Genomic DNA, 24,718 nt, shown 5'->3' on the forward strand with positions numbered 1-24,718 from the left:
CTGCACCTCTTCCGATGACACCTCAGGAAAGCGATTTAGGGGTTAGGAGACAATATATGTTGGGGGGACAATTTGGCTGGGAGGACCAGAAAGGGCAGAACGAATATGAGCAATTTTTGATGTGAAAAAATGCATGAATTTATTGCACTGCTCTTCTGTAAGAGCAGTAAGTGGAGGTGAATTTGGTTTAAGAAAGCGATTTATAGTGTAGAAATGCTGTGAATTGAGTATTTAATTCTTGTAGTGGCACTTACACATATATTTTTTTCACATATTTCATATATACATAGATAATGTATATTTTTGTTAAATATATATATATATATATATATATATATATATATACATACACACACATATATACATATATACATACAAATTTTTTTCACATTATATGTATTTTTTCACATATTTTTCATACTTTTTTTGTTTATTTTTGCTAGATTAGCATTGTTACGTACATTTTTTTTCACAAATTTTAATATCTTTGCATATTCACATTTTTGTGTATGTTATTAAACTAAATCACATTCACATCACTATTTTTGGTAAGCGCAGAATAATCTAACCAGATATTCAGTACACACATATACCATACTTTCAATGTGTGTGTTCAACAGAAGGTGGTCATTAGACCAGCTTCTGTCTAATGGTTTTTCTGGAATACCAGAATTTGATCAGCGCTTGCAGGCATTGGGAGTCCCTCCTGTCAGAATAAAATCGCTTAGTGGGAGAGATCCCAGCCCCACACATTGTGTTAATGCGGGAATCTGTCAAATTTTCCTGTTCAACCCGCTGACTGCACAAAAAAACACCCCAAAAAACTGATAGTGTATACCCAGACTTATACCCCCCACCAGGTGTGCTGCATGTGGCGGTTCTGTGATTTTTCTGTATTCTCCCCCCCCATATCGCTGTGCTATTGGGACACTACATATCATGGAAAGAGTGTTGGGCTGTGTGATGTGGCCAACTTCTTACCCTTTCCTAGAGGAGGAGACAGGTGTGGCTCTGTGTAAACCTGCTCTGCTATCCCCCACCCTCCTGGCAGTACAGGATCAGATCAAATCAGCAGCAGGGAAGGATGTAATTGCCACAAAGTACACTAGGATTTCTCAGAGGGAGAACAGATGGACTCTAAACTACACGAGCAAAGATCCCTATATACAGAGGAGGACGGACAGGGCTGCTTTTCCCAGGCAAAAAGATATACTTGTAGAAGACTTGCAGCTGGATGTCCCACAGCTGCTTCTGAGAGAGAGAGTCATGCAGAGGCAGCTTGGAACTAAAGCCTGGAACAATAAAAAAGAAAGAAGGACGGTGCCCTCTAAGTGCAGACTTCCATCATAAGGGTAAACTATATGTCATCCCCGACTTCTTCAATTGTGGTTCAGATTATGTGGTCTATTGCCTCACATGCCTAGGCCGCACTATACGCCCGCTCCGCAAATGGTTTGGTAAGCATCGTAACCTTGTAGAGAAGGGCATTGACAAGCATAGCATACCAAGACATTTTAAAGAACCTCATGGACAAACATCTTCAGGGCTAAGCGTGTGGATTATTGAGTCTATTCCACCCACCCTCCCTACCGCTGAACGCTACAAAAGGTTGTGTGAAAGAGAAAACTACTGGATATACACACTAGACACTTTATCGCCAGGAGGCCTCAATGAAGGCATCGAAATTAACATTTTGCTGTGACCCCAACCACATTCCTGCCTCATCACATCATCCCATCTCAATTCACCACGTATTGTTTCATCCATTGTCCTACCTGTTGTCTCATTCATTGTTTTATCCATCATCTAGTCACTACCCCATTAACTTACAGTCTATGTGGAACACGTGTATGGGTATACCCGTACACTAGTGTGAGTGTATACCTGTCTCCCACCCATTACCCCTATCCACATAGCCCTAGTGTATAACACATACCATTTTTATATTTATATTTGTTTTTATTTTTATTTAAATTTTATTTTTATTTTTAATTTCTTTATTTTTATTTTTATTACTATTATTTTTATTTTTATTTTTATATTTTATTTTTTATTTTCAATTTTCATTCTCATTTTTATTATTATTTTTATTTTTATATATTTGTACTTGTATTTTTATTATTTTTATTTTTATTTTTATCTTTATCTTTATTTTTATTTATATTTCTATATATTTTTATTATTTTTACTTTTATTTATTTCCCAGTATTTCCCATAACATTCCTCTCATTCCCAAATACCCTTCTGGAAACACACTCCCCCCCTCCTTTTGTCCCAATCTTACGCGTCATTTAAATGTGCATATATGTGTATGTGTGTGTGAAAGGATCCTTTATAAATGGTCCTTTGTGCTTACACACGTACATACATTGTACATGTTTTATTTATTTATATATATATATATATATTTTGTTCACGTCCACTATGATAAATATAACATTCCTCTTCATATAGACTGCCTTCTCCTTACCCCACGATCCATATACACACATATATGTTCTTACCACAACATACTCATTTGCATATCTCCTCCCCCCCTCACTTCCCGCCCCACCCACTCCCCGTCTCCCTTCACTCCCCTTCCACATTGTGTACACCCCATCTCCATGGTTACCTACACGCCCAACCATTATACATAGTCCCGCCCTCCTCTCAATTACCTCTCCACCCCTCCCAGTGCCTATGGTATAAATTCCCACACTGAATATGGCCACCAGCATAGCCTGATGAAGGAGCACGCAAGCTCCGAACGCGAAGCACCGCTCGCCTCACCCCGCTCGCCTCACCCCGCTTGCCTCACCCCGCTCCCGGAAGTGAAGACGCAGGTCAGCACGGCGCTCCACGGAGGATCCATGACCGACATCCTGGCCGCCCTCGGCACCACCAGAACAGCTACCAGGACCCAGGTCACAGAACTCACATCCCAGGAACCCACCCACTGGCCCGTGACACCCACATCCCCCGAGAGCACGCGGATGAAACTACTTTACATGCTGGTTTTTAGCAACTCAAATGTGAGTGTTTTTATCTATTTTAATAAATATTTTTATCATACATGCTGCACTTAGAGGGCGCCGTCTTTTTTTTTTTTTTATTGTTCCAGAGCTTCTTCTAGCTTTTATAGACTGTCTGCCTTCCATTTATTCAGCATCATTTTATCCTTACATGGACTAATACCTGAACTAGTGAAAATATGTGAAACATTAACTACCACCACTAAGTTCCCACTCTCAGGAACCCCCAACACACCCCCTTCCCCCCACCATTTTTAGTTATATGTACTCGGCTACCTCCATTGTGCGCCATATTAACCCCTTGATCGTTGGTACTAAAGCCTGTATGCCTGCTTCTGAAGATTGCAAGTTGTGATCTGTGAGCCAGCGTTGAGAGAATAAGCCTCTGGGACCAAACGCCAGGACTGCTGACTGCCAAGTGTCAGAAACCAAAACTGTCCCCTGCCAGGAGTGATTAGAGGGGATACAGCTTTTACCCCTTGCTACACTCACATCCAGATAGACTGCTTGTTACTTAGCAGCCCTTCAGCTATACATCACCTACTTGTAAAGAATAGACTTGTGTGCATGCCACAGACAGCAGGGCCCCACCACAAGCAGATCAATGCTAACCCGAAGGTGCCAGGTGTTTGCTTTCACCATATAGGGGGTACTCCACTTAGGAATACTTGGATACCCATATCACTGCAGAACGTTATTTTTGAGTTATTTTGGGTCTAATTTTGCTCATTAATTGTTATCTTAGTTAATATTTACACAAGTTAGGTATTTCCTCCTGTGTTAGGCCAGAATTCACTTTATTAGTTCTGTAACTTTCAGTTGTTTATTGCTTTATGCCAAGTTTTGCATTGTTTACCCTCTTTGATATAATATATTTACAGTACTTAACTTACTATCTAGTAGTCTGTGGCCTAATTTCTGAGCATTATTATATATTGTGGTGACTTACTAACACTTAAGTTATTCAGGTGTGAGAGGTCCTCTACTTCTAACCAAGTGTGTCAGTGGGGACCAAGCGGTTTTAAGTGTGGTGGTAGAACAGGGGACCCATAATCACCAGTGGGTCCTGCAGAGGTAAGCGCTACATCAGGGTGTGTATATACAGTATATATATATATATATATATATATATATATATATATATATATACACACACACATATACACTGACTTGGCAAGACAGACTTGACTAGACTAATGCCCCATACACACGATCGGACTTTCCGACAACAAAACTGTGGAATTTTGTTTGAAGGTTGTTGGCTCCAAATTGTCTTGCATACACACAGTCACACAAATGTTGGCCAAGAATTACGAACGTGGGAATGTGGTGACGTACAAGACATACGACGAGCCGAGAAAAAAGGAAGTTCAATAGCCTCCTTCTGCTTGTTTCCGAGCATGCGTGAACCTTTGTGCGTCGGACTTGTGTACACACGATCGGAAATTTCGACAACAAAGTTTTGTTGGCGGAAAATCTGAGAACCTGCTAGCCAACATTTGTTGGCGGAAAGTCCGACAACAAATGTTTGATGGAGCATACACATGGTCGGACTTTCAGCCAACAAGCTCACATCCAACATTTGTTGTCGGAAGATCCGAGATCGTGTGTATGGGGCATAAGAGTTGTATTTTAAATCTGGAGCAAGTGTAGAAAATACTATACAGTCTACTGCTCATGGGAGAAAGATGTTTTGTTAAATATTTTTTTTTCTTTTCAGCTGTACTGCATAGTACATATTTACAGGCACTACCAAAAGCACTTGCCCTAGTATTTAATGGCCCATCAAAAAATTTTAATTAATGTCAGACTAAAGCATATGTCTGGGTGAAATAATATTAATACTAACAAAAAATAAAAAAAAACATATGTAGTACATATCTGCAATACATGACTGTTCTTCGTGTTTTATCCTTAAAAACATTGCAGTTACAGAAAATGCCTGTTAATCCTGCCAGAAATCATGGGAACTCCTAACTTCCTGTAGTAAGATGACAACAGTTATGACTGCCCTGCCTGAGTGAGTTTTCCCCTACTGGACTACAGACTGTTCTCCACCACCCCGCCCATATCCATAGCATACAGGGGATGTGTTCTGTTGTCCAGCAGGGGCTGAAAACACTGCATGGAATTTCAGGGTAACAGAAGCACTGTGTTTTTAGCACAATGCTAAATATGTATTTTTTTATTGAATTTTAGCCCATCTAATACATTTTATTAAGCACATTTTCCTTTACCCACCATACAAAATTTGCAAAAAATTTTAAAACCCCCGAACTTCCCGCCAGTTACTGATAAATATTAACCTGATGTAATGCACCAACGATCTTCCGAGCCTCCTGATATGTTGTTTCAGAGCTCCAGTGAGAATTGAGGTTCTTTAAAGCTTTGGCCAAGCGATTGTGTTCTCTCATCCACAGTGTATGGATTGCTGCCAAAGATATAACTTCATTAGACCTGCTTTCACCAGCAAAGAAACATTCAATTCTTTCTTTAGAAGCAGAATGAGGATCTTGAAGGCAGAGTGATGGAATGTCATCTACAAATGGCATATAGTCTTTTCCATGATCAGAATATTGCGTATTTACTCTTAACAGTCCTTCCTCACTGGAATAGTTCCTCACTTTCTTTTCTGCAGCTACTGTGCTTCCATAGACTGTAGATGCATCAATAAATGAAGTTAAAGTGTTTATTTGTTCTCTTGGATTTTCAGTAGAAGGAACTCCGAGCACAACATTTTGATCTCCAGTTCCACATGCTGCTGTAGAGCGATAAAATGGAATACAGCCACTTTGAGAAACTGACTCTTTGGTAGATGTCTGCATGAAGGGAAAAAAAAACCTTAATGTTCACATAATTATTTTATAACACTTTTAAACCTTCATTCAAAGCTAAAATGTTATAAATAACAGCACATAAAATAATTTTTACCAGACTTGCAAGACTTTAGCAATTGACATGTCTGTGAGGACCAGCAGATACTTCTAACCAGTCTTTATTGGACAAATAATTGAGTGGACTTAGATAGCTTTGGACATTTGTTATTTTCTTTGTGCTAAGATGGTCATAGATGGTTTGCTTATTTTTTTGTTCAGCCAGCAGGCTTATTCCTCCACCAAAGCAAACATTGAGGGAGGATTCCCCCCTCTCCCCGCGCCCCACAGGGACAATGTATTCTGACACTAGGCACAGCACATTCTCAAATTCTTTGAGAGAGAGCGCTGCACAAATTCTCCACTTATCTTCTCTAATACTATTATTCTATATAATAGTCATCTCCTAGTGGACAAATTACAGTATATCATCTGGATGAGGTACAGTTCTTAGGTATTTGACATATCTCTGATGTTGATGCACTTCTGACAGTTCATGTTACTGTTCTGCCCATTGATTGGCATAATTCACCCAGATATTATACGCCTTAACTCAAAGAAATTAGTACCATCATTACAATATAAAACCTTCAAATATAATATCTAAGTAGAAACATGAATTACACATAGCTCTTCTTCTGCACCGTGAAATCTGCAAGATTTCTGCATGCCAAGGTACACAATTATGTTGCCATGAAAACAATTTAGTTTGTACAGTATATGCATAATGGTACTGGAAACAAACATTTTTTCAATAAAGTTACCTTTTTTGCAATTCAAATAAATACTTTTCTGTATATTTTATATAAAACCTATACAGGCGGTCCCCTAGTTACAAACATCCGACTTACAAAGGACTCCTAATTACAAACCGAGGGAGACAACAGGAAGTGAGAGGAAATCTACCCCTAGGAAGGGAAATGTACTCCAGTTAGAGTTATTATGGGAAAAGGGTACCTCCACTGATGCTTTATCACCAAGGCTTGTTTCCACAACAACCCAAAATTTTCAAAATCCAATTATCATTGGGACAGAAAGTGAGGTGAAATCTTCTGAACAAAAAACAAACATTACAGGGGTGTTAACCCTTCCCTATGCTATCCAAAAAGCTTATATTTTTTTTTTGTCTGGAGCTACACTTAAAAAATGTATCTGTTCCGACTTAAAAACATATTCAACTTAAGGACAAACCTACAGACCCTATCTTGTTTGTAACCCAGGCACCACCTGTATATCGCATCAAACTATTCCTTATATATGCAGCACCTTCCTACTCCAAGGCCGTGGTGATGGACCCCCGGGTGCCTTGGTGGGTTAGCATTTCAAACCTCATGGCGAATCCTTCACTCACTGTGGGGGTGGAAGAAATTGGGTTCCAGTCACTTTAGTAAGTTTGAATTTATTAAGCATAATAAATTCAAGGAAAGTGAGATAAGGGCATTGTATACCCAAAAGTGACAATAGTGTGGACTTCAGACCTCTACTCACAGTCAATACAGAAGAAAAGACCCTTTAAGTCAAAAGCACCCTGTATTCTTCAGAGTGTAAATAGCTTCATACAGTACACTTACCCTCTGAAGCATGTAGACAGGAATCTTCCTTTAATGTCCACTGGCAGCAGCTTGTACCCAGTGTTGCAGGACACTCTTTAGTAGGACAGTTCATACCCCAGATTCTCCAGCAAAAAAGCTCACTCTTCCTGGCCACACACCCTGACCTCTCTTCCAACCCTAGCCCTCACCCAGGCAGCAGGACTGGGGGGGGGTGGGCACAGACCTCCAACACACAGTCTCCTCTCCCAGCAAATGTCCAGGAGGCAAGAGCCCTTCTGCAAGGTCATGTCAAATATTTATATACTTTACCAGCATGCACCACTGGCAATAAACCTCCCAGTGGTTGGTAGACATAAAAATTCATAGCTTAGATATATTCTATCCTCTCACACTATTGCTAGGGACCCTCCCCAGCAGAAGGTGGAAGCAAACAATAAAAGCTTAGTGGAAACCTATTGATAGCAGAACTAGGGCGGCACAGTGGTGTAGTGGATAGCACTTTCGCCTAGCAGTAAGAAGGGTTGCTGGTTCGAATCCCAACCACAACACTACCTGCCTGGAGTTTGCATGTTCTCCCTGTGCCTGCGTGGGTTTCCTCAGGGTACTCCGGTTTCCTCCCTTGCTGGTAGGTTAATTGGATCCTGTCTAAATTGTAGTATGTATGAATGTGAGTTAGGGACCTTAGGTTGTAAGCTCCTTGAGGGTAGGGACTGATGTGAATGTACAATGTATATGTAAAGCGCTGTGTAAATATGGCGCTATATAAGTACCTGAAATAAATAAAAATAAAATAAATATAACAATTTATGCTCAGGCTGACTACAGTCCAGAAGCACCAAAATTTATGCTGGGGACACTATTGCCTAGAGCAGGGTCCATAAACAAACCTCAGTAATTTATCATTTAAATAAAAATCCACTATTATTTTGTTACTTTTCCTTTATTATAGTACTGTATATCTGAATACTTCACATTTTTGCAGTATCTTACAACATGTATTTTTTGTATCTCTTTTGCATTATTTTTATAAAATATAATTTAAAGGATCAAGTCTAATGCAACAGGGTAAATGACTTAAAGTGTAACATTAATTTCATGTAATATAACATTTGAAATTATCAGTGAAAGACCTATTTAATTGTAAGGGTGGGCGGATTAAATAAGAGTTTAAAGGGATGTCTTGAGAAATATAAAACTCAATAATGATTATAACATCATCTCAAAAGACCCTCTATTCACTCATCTCATTAACACAGCTAAGTGCCTAATCCCTGGGAGACCAGAGGAAAGCTATCCCACCATCTGTTAGAGAATGGCATGGAGAAAATGAGTCCACAACTTTAATATACCTTCATTTACTGAATCAAATGTTACAGATTCAGCCCTTAGAATTTTGACTAAAAACAAAAAAAATGTGAAGACATTTGTTTATATATTATGGTAATTAAAGGGCCAATAAACCATAATTGCTTTCTAATTTGTGTAAAAAAAAAAAAAAAAAATTAAATATATTATTTCATGAAAATACAATAAAATGCTATCAGCCTTGTTAAAGAATGAATGCAAATTCTTACGCTCGGTAACCCATAGCAGCCAACCAGAATCCAGCAGTATTAATTCTGATTGGCTGCCTTTGCAAACTGATCTCCAGTCACATTTAAAAGACCTATCAATATCAATAGTTTAAGTATCCGAGTTTGACTTGCAGTCCCTGTACAGCAGAGTTCAGAGAGGTGGAGGAAGAGCCAGCACAAGAAGTCAGTTAGGTATGTTGCAGTACAAGAAGAATGATAAAAGGAAGAGGCAGAGTAAAAGTGAGATGAACTCACCAGTCTTCTGCTTCTCCTATCGCTATCCATGCACACGATGAGGGATGGACAAGACGTGTAAAAAAATCAGGTCTGCTGCCCTGTCAGGCAGGACTGTGCAACGTGGCAGAGCTTTGTAAATCTTAAGACTGGATACACAGACATACAAACCTTTTCGCAGATAAAATAGCTTCCATATATGTATTTTATATGTGTATTTATATGTTTGCTTAGAGTTCAGCTTGAAGAACTAGCACTCATTTTATTGATATAGGCCAAAGGCATAAGAGTACTGTATAGCATTGTATATAGTTTAGACTGATTTCCTCCACAAATTGCCCCCCCTTTGCTTTTTGCTACACTCCTCCAAGATGTAAAAAGAAAAAAAAATGCGCTATTAGTGGAAAAAACGCTAAGCTGCGATTAAAAAGCGTTATACAATACTAAGCACAAATATGAAACAGAAAGTCACGCTAAAATAATTGAAATCATGAGACAATATGATATGTGCTCACAATAATGAGTGCCAATATACCATACTGGGTAAACCTGAAAATTAACAGATCTACTCGGTGAAGGAACAAGAGTGAGTAAATAGCTGCATTAAATAGTGATGCTCAATAATCTACATGATACATCAAAATGTACTACATGATACATCAAAATGTGCTGCAAAAAAAAGGTGAAAAATATAACCGTTATAGACTAGTGAAATTATAACAAATAATGAAAAAATATACTGTATATCAAATCAAGTGAAAAAAGTCCATAAATTAAAAAATTAAAAATGGCCATATCAAAATAATTAGTCCAAAAAAAACAGTGGTTCTTCAATAGTGATGTGCTGTAGGATTCCACAAAAATTGTGACAAGTGAAACAATTTCCTCCACCACAGAAAACACTGCCACTTACCAGAACCCAGTGGTCCCTTATTATAGGGGACCACACAGAACAGATGGCTCTAACCCCAGCCCGGGATCTCTCTGGCGTGCACTGGGCTCTTCAGCCTCAATGGAACCAGTCCGCAGATGGATTAATTTGGATGAGTAGTATGTGCCCCATAAAACAATAAAGGCTTCACATAGTATAAAATCCTTTACATTTATTCGTAGTAGTAAGACAAGTAAAAACTTACAAGAAAGCAGACAATAGTAGGCATAAAAAATGAGTCGGCCGGCTTCAAAACAGCCCGTAGCTTCCGGGACTGGACGTATAGCGGTGATGTCAGTGTGTTGCTCCTCCCTACGTCATTTCGTCACTAGGGGACGTGGTCACGGGATCAATCCATTGACTGGCCATTTTTAATTTTTTTTTATTATGGACTTTTTTCACTTAGTCACTTGATTTGATATACAGTATATATTTTCATTATTTGTTATAAGTTCACTAGCCTATCAGGGTTATATTTTTCACCTTTTTATTGCAGCACATTTTGATGTATCATGTAGTACATTTTGATGTATCATGTTGATTATTGAGCATCACTATTTAATGCAGTTATTTATTCACTCCTCCAAGATCATTGTCCCTTGGTAACACTTATGATCAGACAAAGTATGCAGAGTTCTGTCAAAAGATCCTTTGCAGTAGAGTTGCACAGGATAGCTGCTGAGGCCATTGTAGAAGGCATCTATAATACTTGGTCATGTGATGTGTGTGATGTCACTTGACTAAGTATTATGGACAAACCTGGAATGGTAACTGGGATCTATGATGTTATTACATTTCCCAGACATGTTCTGGAAATTTCCAACAGTATTTTCCTTTTATGTATGCTCCATCTAACCATAAGTGGTAGTAACAGAAAGTAAGTACTATCTAAGACTCGCCCCAGAATAAGGGTCCAATCGCAACTGTAACTGCTGAAACTCTAGTTGGTCTGCCTCTGGATGAAGGTGATGTAATGGGGACCCATTACCTATTTAACTACCTGTCTATTAGCTAAGAATTTCAGCAAAAAAATGACCACCATCATGCAGTAGAGTAATGTAACATGCAATTGTAAAGGGGAAAATTTCTGTAAAAGTAAAACTAAATGTATACAAAAGTTCTACAAAGCTGCATTTTTTATCATCACCTAGAGCAGGAATTTGCAATTAGTGGACCTCCAGCTGTTGCAGAACTACAAGTGCCATGAGGCATAGCAAGACTCTGACAGCCACAAGCACAACACCCAGAGGCAGAGGCATGATAGGAAGTAGTTTTGCAGTAGCTGGAGGTCCGCTAATTGCATATCCCTGACCTAGAGGAAGCCCCAAAAACATGAGATTAGTGTATGAACTTGATGCAGGATTTATTGAGAACCACACCTAGGATTTAACAGGTATTTACAAGGCCAGACTGCTAACCACTTAACTATCTTGGCATACTTACCCTATGGCTTGAATAAGGGCAATATAAGGGCAACACTGTTAAGTTATAGACATGTGCATTCGTTTTCATCTGAATGCATTTTCGTCCGAATTTCAGGTATTTTCGTTATCGTTTTAACGATAACGAAAGTGCAGAATCCGAAAAACGAAAGATCTGACATAAACAAATGCTTTATTTTCGTTTTCGTTGCTACAACAGTTCGATATAGATAGGAGATTCGACATGATGATGACAATAACAATCTGTGTCCATCAAACCTGTGGTCGAATGTGCCTAACCTTAACCTTAGTCCAAGATTATTCTACATAGAGAGAAAAGATTCGACATAGAGAGAAAAGATTTAACGTAGGGGAGAAAAGATTTGACGTAGGGGGGAAAATTGCAAGTTAGACTTACCGGTAACTTGTTTTCCAATAGGCTTTCAGGACAGCACCCGAGAGATCATGGCTCCTCCTCCCACAGGAAACACCTCATCAATTAAGTCTTTAAATTGGAATCCTCCACGTTGCCTCATCAGTTTGTAGAGAACTCCAGCCCCAGCTGCAATACATAAGCGACAGTTATATCATAGTATTACAACATTAGCATAAACAAAGGGCGGGTTACTGCTGTCCTGAAAGCCTATTGGAAAACAAGTTACCGGTAAGTCTAACTTGCAATTTTCCAAAACGTCTTTCAGGACAGCACCCGAGAGGATAATCGAGACTTACTCCATTTAGGGTGGGACAACAGCCTGTAAGACTTTCCTTCCAAAAGCCTGGTCCCCAGCCGTCATGAGATCTAACCTATAATGATGGGCAAAGGTTGTCAGACTTGTCCAAGTAGCTGCCTTACAGATTTGTTCGGGGGTGGCGCCAGCTTTTTCTGCCCAACTCACCGCCGAAGCTCTTGTAGAATGAGCCCGGACATTTAATGGACTCTCTTGACCTGTAAGGGAATAGGCTTCTGAGATAGCCATTCTCAACCATCTGGCAATGGTTCCTCTAGAAGCTTGTCTTCCTTTTTTATTACCGGAAAATAAAACAAACAGAGCATCTGAACATCTAAAGTCTTTAGTGTTTTCCAAGTAACTCAAGACTGCTCTTTTAACATCCAGGGTATGGAATTCTTCTTCCTTCTTACCCGATGGATTAGAACAAAAGGTAGGAAGTATTATTTCCTGAGTTCGATTCTGGATCGAAGCGACCTTCGGCAAAAAATTAGGATCCGTCTTCAGAACAATTCGGTCTGAAAAAAATGGAAAAGAAAGGCTCCCTGATTGATAAAGCTTGCAGCTCACTAACTCTTCGAGCTGTTGTAACAGCCACTAAAAACACTGTTTTCAAAGTAATCAATTTCAGGGAGGCTAAATTAATGGGTTCAAAAGGTTCCTTGGTCAGGGCCTGTAGAACAACCGATAAGTCCCATGCTGGACAGCTTTTGATTACCACTGGTCTAGACCGGGTAAGAGCTTTGAAGAATCTTATTACTAGGGGTTCTGATGAAATGGATTTTTCCAGGAATACCCCCAGCGCAGCAACTTGAACTTTGAGGGTGCTGACCGCTAAGCCCTTGTCCGCCCCTTCTTGCAGAAACTCAAGCACAGAAGAAATTTGTCTTGGAGATCTGTCAGATGCTGTGCACCAGGAGTTGAAGATTTTCCAGACTTTGGAATAGATTGCTCTTGTAACCTTCTTTCTACTGGATAGGAGGGTAGCTACCAACCTATCCGAGAAACCTTTCCTCTTCAAGAGCTGCTCCTCAGTAGCCAGGCCGTGAGCTTTAGTTTTGCTACTTCCTGGTAAAACAGAGGACCTTGTAACAGAAGGTCTTTTCTTAACGGAAGGTGCCAGTAAGGTTCTTGTTGCATCTGAAGAAGGGATGAAAACCAAGGCCTTTTTGGCCAGAAAGGAGTGATGAGGATCACTGTTGTCTCCTCCTTCCTGATTTTTGCTATGACCCGAGGGATAAGCTGAAACGGGGGGAATGCATAACAGAGGTGAAACTTCCAGTCTTGAGCCAGAGCATCCACTCCCAGTGATGCCTCGTTCCTGTTCAGGGAGAAGAAGCGAGACATTTGCGAGTTTTCCTGGGTGGCAAAGAGATCCACTCTTGGGCGCCCCCATTTCTGCACTATTAACTGGAAGACTTCTGGATTCAATTGCCACTCTGCCTCTAAGATCTGGTTCCTGCTTAGGAAGTCCGCTACTCTGTTTAGGGTCCCTTTTAAATGGACCGCGGATAAGGATAGAGTATGGAGCTCTGCCCAACTCAGAATGCCTTTTGCCAAGCTCTGCAGAACTTTGCTTCTGGTTCCCTCCTGTCTGTTTATGTAAGCCACCGCCGTGGCGTTGTCTGACAGGATCTGAGTATGTTGCCCCTGGACTTCTTTCGCAAAGGTCAGTAAGGCCATTTCTATAGCTTTTAGTTCCCTCCAATTTGAGGACCTCAGCGCATCTCTTGTGTCCCACGAGCCCTGGGCCCACCGGCCGCTCATATGAGCCCCCCCAACCCCAGGAACTGGCATCTGTTGTCAACCTCACCTGAGTTGGGAAGGACCATAACAGCCCCTCTGAGTACCTTGTCTGGTTCTTCCACCACCACAGACTTCTTTTTACTGAAGTAGGGATCTTCACTAATGAATCTAGTGAATCCTGCTGGTGATTCCAGGTTTTTAACAGGAAACTTTGCAGAGGTCTGAAATGGAGCTTTGCCCACTGGATGGCCGGAATGGAAGAGGTCAGGGTTCCCAATGCTGACATAACCTTCCTGATGGACAGAACTTGATTGGACTGTAGCAATGACACCACTTGTACCAATTTTTTCTGTTTTTCCTCTGGAAGAAAATTTTTTTGTTCTAAAGAGTTGATACGGAAACCCAGGAACAACACTTCCTGTGAGGGAATCAGATTTGATTTTTTAAGGTTTAAAATCCACCCCATGGATTCTAGATGAACCCGGGCTCTGAGCAAGTTTTTTTGAAGACCTTCTCTGGTCTGGGCAAAAAACAGCAGGTCGTCCAGATAAGGAATAACTGAGATCCCCTCTAGACGCAGAGGCGCCAGAGCTTCGGCCATTATTTTCGTGAAGACCCTTGGGGATGATGACAGACCAAACGGGAGTGCTCTGAATTGCAGATGTACCACCTTCTTCCCTTCTTTCAGTGCTAACCTCAGATATTTCTGCGACCTGGCGGCAATAGGAATGTGGAGGTAGGCATCTTGTAAATCTATTGATGCCATATAGCACCCTTGATACAGGAGGTTTCTTACTGAAAATATTGAATCCATCCGAAACCTTCTGTATTCTACCGATTTGTTCAGCATTTTGAGATTCAGGATAAGACGGAACTTTCCTGAAGGTTTCTGAACCAGAAAGACATGTGAGTAGAACCCCTGGAAGAACTCCCCCGCTGAGACCAGAACAATGATTCTCTGATTTTTCAGTTCCTGAATTAGGGACTTCATGGCGAGAGCCTTGACTGCGTCCCTTGGGACGTTTGTCACCAGGAATCTTCTTGGCGGTTCTTCCGTAAATTCTATCACATACCCCTGGGAGAGCATCTTTACAACGAATTGATTTGAGGAAATGGCTCTCCACTGAGGAAGAAACTCCTGGAGTCTTCCCCCGACCTTGACGGAGTCATTGTGGTTTTGCGGAGGCCGCAGGAGGATTGAAGAGCACTCCACCCCTACCTTTGGGCTTCTGAGAAGACCATGACTTCCTCTTGCCCTGCGTTTTTCCTTCCTGCTGACTTTTTTGGGGCCGAAAGAAACGCTTATGGGTTTGCACCTGTTTCTTCTTAACCGGAAACGACTTTTTCTTATCTGCCGTGCGGTCAAGAATGGACTCTAGCTCTGAACCGAATAGCAGATCCCCTGCAAACGGAATACCACACAATCTATTTTTAGATGCAGCATCCCCTGGCCACGTCTTCAGCCATAAGGCCCTTCTGGCAGAATTTGTTAAAGCTGCTGACCTTGCTGACATGTGGATAGATTCCGCAGACGCATCCGCAATATATGATATTGCTGCCGACAGGGTTGAAAAAGTCTAGAATCTCCTGTTTTGAGGAATCTGCTATGACATGGGCTTTCAACTGGTTAACCCAGTGATCTAAGTTCCTTGCAACACAGGTTGTTGCCATTGCTGGTTTCAGATTGTGCATTACTGACTGCCAGGTTCTTTTAAGAAGCAGGTCCATCCTTTTGTCCATGGGCTCCTTCAGAGTGCCCATATCCTCAAAGGCGAGGTCCATAGACTTAGAGACCTGAGAAAAGGCAGAGTCCAATTTTGGAACCTTATTCCATATAGAATCTGGATTTTCTTCAAATGGAAATCTTTTCTTGTGAGCCCGGGAAAAGAAAGGCTTTTTCTCAGGTTCCAGCCACTCTTTTTTAATCATATCAGTGATAACTGAATGGACTGGAAAAGAACGGCCTTTTGAATCTCCTAAACCAGCATACATGCGGTCATGCAGGGAGAGTTCCTTCTTTTCCTCTTCTATCCCCAAAGTGGCATGGATTACTTTCAGGAGTCCTCCCACCTCTTCTAGTGACAATTTATATTTAGAAGCGGTATCTGATTCATTTTCCTCCTCCTCAGAATCTGTATCATCTGGAGCGAGGGAAACGGACCCTTGAGAAGCGTCCTGGGGATATCGGACCCCCAAAAATTATTTGAGAACCACTCTGGGGTTCTGAAGATGGCTGCGGAACCAGAGGATCCCTAGAGGGACCTGGCTCCTCTCTTAGGTTTGACCTAAAAGCTTGAAAGGTGGCCCGGAGCTCATCCTTTATTGTTGACACTAAGTCGCCACAAACGGATGGAGTCTCATCTCTGACCAAATTTGTAATGCACTCTGCACAAAGCGTTTTGGTCCAAGCATCGCTTAATTTTTCTTTGCAGACAGGGCACCTTTTCTTGACTGGTTGGGCAGAACCTTTGGCCTGGACAAACAGAAAAGAGACATGGAACCACGCTTAAAAGGCTGTAATACAGCGCCGATAATACACCCAGGTGCACTAAGGAAGAAACATCTCATTTTCCATGTGCCCAGCAAGCCACCACCACCTAATCCCCTGTTGTAGGGCAGATATACTAAATCTAGCCACTGCAACATGCCTTCTGAAGAGGGGGTAAGAAGCAGGTCCATCCTGGGGGGGGGGGGAGGGTGGGTGGTGGGGGAAGGGGGGGAAAAGGGTGAGTAACCCCCCCACAGGAGAAAACGGCCCAGGGTAATAGAGGCCACAGTCCCTTACCTTAGCCTTGCTGGCGCCTTGGCTTGCCCCTTTATCCGCTGCATCGCTATCCATAGCTGTCTGCGGTGCGTGGTGAAACGACCGGTTCCAGATTCGAAAACGCCGCTGCGCTGACCTGGAACTGGAAATGAAGGCGCCAGGTGACCCTGCCCTCTCCCACTGCGCTTTGCGCCCGGAAATGACGCACGCGCCGACCCAGAAGTGCTGCCTCCTCCCTTACAGGACGTGGCTGAAGCGCTCTTCTGCCACCAGCAACATGGCGGCCGCCACCGCTCATCCCTCATGTAGAAGGGAACATAGGACGGCCGCCCGTCAGGCCAAAAAATTTTGGAGGCAGCACCCCCGGACGTACAGGCTCTCCACGAGCACGGAAGAGGGAGAGGGAGCCCACGGGACCGTCCATGTAAGAGGCAAGTGGGAGGCTCACTCTCCTAGCCTAAAAAAAGACTTAACAGGTGAGAACCTGTGTCTCCCAGGATAAACCTGAGAGATCATGGCTCCCACCAGAGGTGTTCCTCCAGCTGGAGGAAACACAAAAAACTGATGAGGCAACGTGGAGGATTCCAATTTAAAGACTTAATTGATGAGGTGTTTCCTGTGGGAGGAGGAGCCATGATCTCTCGGGTGCTGTCCTGAAAGACGTTTTGGAAAAGATAAATAAAAATAATGATGATGATGAATGTTATTGGCTGATTGTAACCAAAGAGGAGCAATAAAATAGCTAGAACTAAGTACACACGTACTTTGGCTTATGGTGTCTGTTGAAAGTTCTAAGAAGATTCGATGGAGCAGGTAAACTATACGGCGTCGTACAGTTTAGCTGCTCTGTCGAATCTTCTTTGAAGATTCGACAGACACCATAAGCCTTCAATGACAGATTCGACCTATTAAGTTAAAGCAGACCTTGTATTACAAAGCTAGGTTTGCTTATACTGTCCGGAATCCCTCCCATTGTTTAAATTGCCTGCTGAAAGTAGGTCTAAAAAGTACTTGTAAAAAAAAAGGTTAGATTTATATTTACTTTATCCCTATAATCTGCATTTTTGAGTATGGCGTCACTGTCCTTCCAGGGAGATTCTGAAGGGATACAGAGCAGCCCATATCTCACAAGAGGACACTCCAGTTCATTGCAAGAGTGTTTTCTCATGAGCTTTGTATTGAGCTTTGTAATGAGCTCTGTATTTCCCAGGATCCCACTAGAAGGACCACGATGTCTGGGCACCGAAGTGGTTAAGACAGGTACAAAAAATTTTCATTCTACTGTATGTACATTCTAGACCTACTCTCAGAAGGCAATTTAGACAGGGGAAGGGCCCAAAACAGTATATCCAAACCTTGCCTTGAACAGCAGGGTCCACTTTTAGGGCTATTTATAGCAACTTGTTTGTTTTTAAGTTTCCTGGTCCTGTAAAATTGAATCTACATTGTATTTATCTTGTAAATAATGACAGTCTTTACATGCCACCTTAATTTACTTTGGTACTTTGTTCATCAACGGTTCCAACTTACCTCCTACAGGCAGCTGGCAGTTCTGTGTTCACATATCCAGCTGAAATTTTATTGGAATTCTGCAACTCTGAATATGTACGCTGTTGTCAATAATTTGCCCATGTTACTTGCTTACCTTTATTGAAAATACAGTTGTGACATGCTGCAAGCATTTTCATAATATCATGAGTCACAAATATACTGTAAATTCTGTTCTGTGCACTGCTACAGCTAAAATATTTCTCTTGATACCTTTGTATTTGATTGTTGTTTTGGTTTGAACCCGTGTTTTTCTTTTCAATACAATCTCCACCTCAGCCACCTGTACTTATCTCCTCCGTTGTTTGACTATGATTATTTGGGTCCAGCATTGACCTATATCTATTTTAGGAATCTGAATAGTCCATTTCCGTCTTACTCGCATCCTTCACTGACATTCTCCTTGCCCATTACAGTGGAGCCTTCTTAAAACAGAAAGAATCCATGTGTCTCACATTCATCACAAATTCCAAAAACTATAGGGGGTTTGGTACTCATGTTAGTTAAGTGATGGACTTTTTGGTCAATTTTTGTCCATATCCCTATAAAATATCTGGTTACATTTTTAGACCGTAAGCTCAAAGATTAAAGCCTTCCCGTTCCTCTGCTAGTGGTTTGTAATGTAACTGTTCTGTTTCCCTTTTTTTGTAATGCACTACGGAAACTATTGGAGCTACACTATATACTAATAATACTAACCCAGTATTATAATAATCTTATTATACTGTTGATGCTTATTCATTTGGTACAGTGCATCTGGTGCCTAATTCAATGGCGACTGCAAAGGTGTCAACCTAGAAGAACGGTTTATAAGGAAGGGTTTCAGAGGTGTGACCTAGAAAGGGGACATACAGATGCGCACAGTAAAAATGGTGATGAGCAGCGACAGGAAATTTTACAGTGAACTTAGCAAATAACAGCTGTCAAGAATCACTTCCAGAATGCAAGAGAATATCAAGCGGTATTGATACAGATATCATTTAAAAAAAAATTCAAGCTACAAGTGAACCGTACAGAACAGGGGGAGGCTACTGTACAGCATCCATACATACAAAATATAAACAGATACTGAGAATTACACCAAGGAATTAAAATGGTTTTAAAGTCAAGATTTTTTCTTAACTTAATGCATTCCCTTATTACTTACTCCCCCCCCCCCCCCAAATACATACCTGACTTTTCTCTCAATCGATTGCTGTACCTGGCTGCAGCAGCGTTGCTCTCTCTCCCTCTTCTCACAGGACACATAGGCAGCAGCTGGAGCCATTGGCTCCTGCTTAGGGACAGAACGGCGCTACCTAAAAACCTGTTTACTAAGCATATACAGGAATGATTAGCATAATGTTTTTTATCTCTCATACGTTAAAATTGTTAAGCCCTCAGTGATGTATGGGAGGGGGTGTTTATACTAATGCAGGTGGGTAGGAGACGTATATATATCATAACTAATAATGTATATAACCTGTAATAAGGATGATATGTATAGCATATAAGAAAATCACTGTATAGATATACTATATGGCACTGATAGACCAATACCCAATCTCTAAATTAATAGCCATATCCACCAGTAATACAAAGCAGCTGGAGACATATTCTATATTGCAGAAAACATGTACTTGTGATGTTTGCTAATTCCTAGGAAGAAAGGCTGCATCCACCATATATACACATGTATCAAAAAGTGTTTTCACAGTTCATATATTGCAACGGTTAAGGCACAGTAAAGTGTAGTAGTCCCATGCACTTTTCACGGCAGCAAGTCAGGATGTTCCCAGGGGTGACTTTCGTGTGAACAATGTTGACAGGTGACTTTTGTGTTCTCCCCCCCCAAATTGCCTACTCACCGACTGTCGGAACCCCTGCAGGGGTATCAGGCCTGTAGTACTTTAAATAGGCTTCGCTGCTCCCTGCTGCTTTTTCATAGGTGTCTCAGGTATATCCAGGTGGGTCAAGATGCGGCAATACCTTCATGCATCAAAATATAAAAAAGGGCTTCCATGGTGTGATAAAGTACCAAACGTTTTTATTAAAAACCACTTTTTAAAACCAAGACAAAGAAATCCAAAAGTAATGTGTCCTCCCACCCAGTGAACCACTGGAGTAGGATAACAATCAAATACCGACGTGGATACGAGCAGAGTCACTGTAACCAATGCATGTACCGAGATGGGGGAAGTGACGGTCAGAGCGATGTTCCTGCGTTCCACCCACTCGTCTGCAGGGAAGTGACGTAATAAGCGTAGTTCCGTCATGCGCGCTTCATCACCTGACGTCCTCAGCGACGGTACTACGCTACTGCACACTGAGGATTTTTTATGAGAGGAGCGTTCAAGTCTGTCCCACCCCTCTGGATGCGGGCACCAATCCTGTATATGCTTAGTAAACAGGTTTTCAGGTAGCGCCGTTCTGTCCCTAAGTTTTTATAATATATACATTTGGCAGGGCACTTCTTGTGAGTGTTTTTGCGTAAGGGAGGCAGCAACCTGTTCTTTTACCATATAGACTTGTCCTAAGCGCGGCTTCTCAGGAATATTATCTATTATTGGCTCCTGCTGTTATCAAACAAATCCTGTGAGGAGGGAGCAAGGGGGGTGCCAAGCTGCGCTGGATGTGCCTATGGATGCACATAGCCCGGCTCGGGAGCATGCCCACATGAGTGCCCCCACAGCACATAGCTTGCTATGGGGACACTCAGAGAAGAGGAGGAGAAGAGAGTGGGGGACCCAAGAGAGGAGGTAAGGGACCCTTGCATATATAACAAGTATAACAAGTTCAATATTTTAAGAAAAAAGGTGATAAGGAACCTTTACAAATGCTTTAAGAACAAGAAAAATGATACTGTGCAGTACCCATACATACAAAATAAGAACAGAGACTGAGAATTACTGCCAGCACACAGAACAAGAAAAATAGCAATAAACAGCATCCATACATACAGAATAAACATAAAACAGCAGGGAGTCATGTTTACATGCAAAGAAAACCAAAAAAAAAAATAAGGCCAGCATATACAAAAATAGATGCAGCAATGTGCAGGGGTTAGAGGTAGGGAGTGCAGGTGCAGTGATGAAAAAGGGGGGAGCATGCAGACATAGGGTGAAGGCATGGAATTGTAGTGATGAGAATGGAGGGAAGGATGGGGGTCAGTTGGTTAGAGTAGGGGGGCAGGGGTGTGCAAGCATAGTGGCAAGAAGAGCTTGGAAGATTACATTCCATAGAGACCATTCTAGAAGTGCACCCCACTGCTCTGGTAGCTATGCCCATGTTGGGAACTACTTTAGCTACCCTCAATCCAGCCAGACTAAGACAGTAGCCAGAGTTGGCCAAAGGACTGGATGCAGGTAGCGACTGAGTCCTCCTTCTCACTGTGGAAGTTGGGAAGGGAGGGGGTTTGGTGTCCTCAGCTGGGCCAAGCTGTCGGTAGGTCTCCTACAGCAGCTTCCTGGTAGGCTGACTATTGTAGTCCCTATTTCGGTGCAGAACTGCAGATGTTGCTGGGGTTTAGGGCTGGATGTTAGTGGTATGAGGCTGTGTTTCCAATCACATTCTATCAGAATTGTTTTAATAATAGGATTATAGAATTATAAATATATAAACTGAACCCTATTATTTAAACCCTGAGGGGTCTATTTTTCAATGTTTTCACTTAAGATTCACCCAGCTTATTAACTTATTTTTTAGATATAATTATAAAAATGTGTGACTCTCAGATGAAGGCTTGGTGAATTCATTGCAATAATTACTGTATATACCGTAACAGGATGCTTAATTGGCTGAATGATGAGACAGGGAATAACTGTGACCTTCAGTTTACTAAACAGGTGCAAAATTGGAATTAATAATGAAAAATGAGTCAGAATGGCATGCATACACTGCAGAATGAAACGAAACAGATAATGAAGCTACACAAACATGGATTCTGTACATAGCAATGTCTCTGTGGCTTAATCAGTGTAGCATTAGTGTAGCATAGTCTCTATAAGACTCTATAGCAACAAAAACCCTAACTGAGAGCTTAGCCTCATAAACCATGTCCCTGTTAATGAAGTCCACAATAGCTCTGGTAATACAGGCAAACAGCTGGAGGGATCCCAGGCCCTGCAAGGCCACCGCAATGGAACTGCAATTCCCTAATAGAAATTGGGGGAAGGGCTACCCACAGTAGTTGGGTTCTCTGAAATAACTATGTGCTATTAGGCTCTGGCCTTGCTGCAGAGAGGTATAGACTCCAGAGAGAGAGATATAATTTTGCCCCTGTACAAGTCATTAGTAAGACCTCATCTGGAATAAGCAGTTCAGTTTTGGGCACCAGTTCTCAAAAAGGACATTGGGGAACTGGAGAAAGTGCAGAGAAGGGCAACGAAACTGATAAGAGGCATGGAGGAGCTCAGATATGGGGAAAGATTAGAGGAACTGAATCTATTCCCACTTGAGAAGAGGAGATTAAGGGGGATATGATCAATATGTATAAATGCATAAGTGGTCCATATTGTGAACTTGGTGTTGAGTTATTCACTTTAAGGTCATCACAGAGGACAAGGGGGCACTCTTTACGTCTAGAGGAAAAAAGATTTCATCTCCAATTACAGAAAGGTTTCTCCACAGTAAGAGCTGTGAAAATGTGGAACTGACTCCCTCCAGAGGTGGTTTTGGCAAGCTCAGTTGATTGCTTTAAAAAAAGGCCTGGATTCTTTCCTAAATGTACACCATATAACTGGGTACTAACATTTATAGGTAAAGGTGATCCAGGGAAAATCCAATTGCCTCTTGGGGGATCAGGAAGGATTTTTTTCCCCCGCTGTAGCAAATTGGAGCACGTTTTGCTGTTTTGTTTTTGCCTTACTCTGGATTGACTGTGGGCGTAGGTTTGTGTATATGGGATTGTATTTTTTTTTTTGGTTGAACTTGATGGACTTGTGTCTCTTTTCAACCTGACTAACTATGTAACTATGTAATTATGTGCCAACTGCTTCTGCCTTAGGTGGGCATGTCCAGGAACCCATGGTGCGCATGTAAAATTTGTGCTAATGGAAACAAATTTTACAATATGCTACACTATATCAGCAGTTTACATCAGCGGTCCGCAACCTTTTTGTCACTAAGGACCAGTTTAGTCTTATGCCCCATACGGTCGGATTTTCCGATGGACAATGTCCGATCGGAGCGTGTTGTTGGACATTCCGACCGTGTGTAGGCTCCATCACACATTTTCCGACACACAAAGTTTGAGAGCAGGATATAAAATTTTCCGACAACAAAATCCGTTGTCAGAAATTCCGATCGTGTGTACACAAATCCGACGGAAGTGCCACGCATGCTCAGAATAAATAAAGAGATGAAAGCTATTGGCCACTGCCCCGTTTATAGTCCCGACGTACGTGTTTTACGCCACCACGTTCTGAACGATTGGATTTTCCAACAACTTTGTGTGACCGTGTGTATGCAAGACAAGTTTGAGCCAACATCCATCGGAAAAAATCCTAGGATTTTGTTGTCGGAATGTCCGAACAAAGTCTGACCGTGTGTACGGGGCATAAGACATTTTTTCATGGATAGCTAACCTAGTTTCCATGCATGCTCACTTTACAGTAAGGGTTCATGCTCCTGTAAAAATTCTAGTGCTGCTCATCTGAGAGGAGGTGGAGCTCAGGCAGTGATGCGAGTGGCTGTGCGGTCCGGTTGCTAGCAGGCCACAGACCACTACTGGTCCGTCCGTGGCTCGGAGATTGGGGATCTTTGGTTTACATTTATGGTACGGTACATCTTTTACTGGAATAGTAAAATATGTACAGTACCTGCAATGTAAACTAGGGATATAGTGAAGTATACTCTATACTGTAACTACTGAACACATGAACAGAGCACAGTATTTACTGTAACAATAGTTAACTGAATGCATACAATGCATTTTGTCACTGTAAACACTATGGAAATTGCCCAGAATATACTGTTGCAGTTTTTCCAACCCATGCTATAAACCATAAAGCTATATCTAGACAATTTAGTTTAGCTTTATTTAATCCAGGCATATTACTACTACAAATGCAAATTTATTAGCTGACAGATTTATCTGATATCACAGGAAACGCCTCAAGACATATACCTATGTTGTCCATTTTAAAACATCATCAACTATCACAGCAAAAAACTTATCCTCAGTGAATTAAGAAGTACTCAGCATACTTACATAAAAAATAAATCTTCATCAATAATTCACAATGATATACGCTCATGTCTCCCTGTAACTGACTGTCTTTCCAGATAAGAGATCCCATACTCACATTTGATTCCAAAGATTAGATTAAATTACACATTTAATCCATACA

At 41.5% G+C, this 24,718-nt stretch overlaps 1 protein-coding gene across 1 annotated transcript in view; it reads right to left on the minus strand.

Moving 5' to 3' along the window:
- The window catches only part of TPO (thyroid peroxidase), a 198,021-nt gene that overhangs the window by 113,255 nt on the left and 60,048 nt on the right, over positions 1-24,718 (minus strand). Inside the window, exons 5-6 of the mRNA XM_073628886.1 lie at positions 21,631-21,646; positions 5,321-5,820 (exon numbers count right to left, since the gene is read on the minus strand). Of these exons, the coding sequence (XP_073484987.1) occupies positions 5,321-5,820; positions 21,631-21,646 (516 nt within the window). The remainder of the gene's footprint in view (positions 1-5,320; positions 5,821-21,630; positions 21,647-24,718) is intronic.

This window comes from Aquarana catesbeiana, linkage group LG04, assembly GCF_042186555.1.
Source record: "Aquarana catesbeiana isolate 2022-GZ linkage group LG04, ASM4218655v1, whole genome shotgun sequence".
NCBI classification, from domain to species: domain Eukaryota; kingdom Metazoa; phylum Chordata; class Amphibia; order Anura; family Ranidae; genus Aquarana; species Aquarana catesbeiana.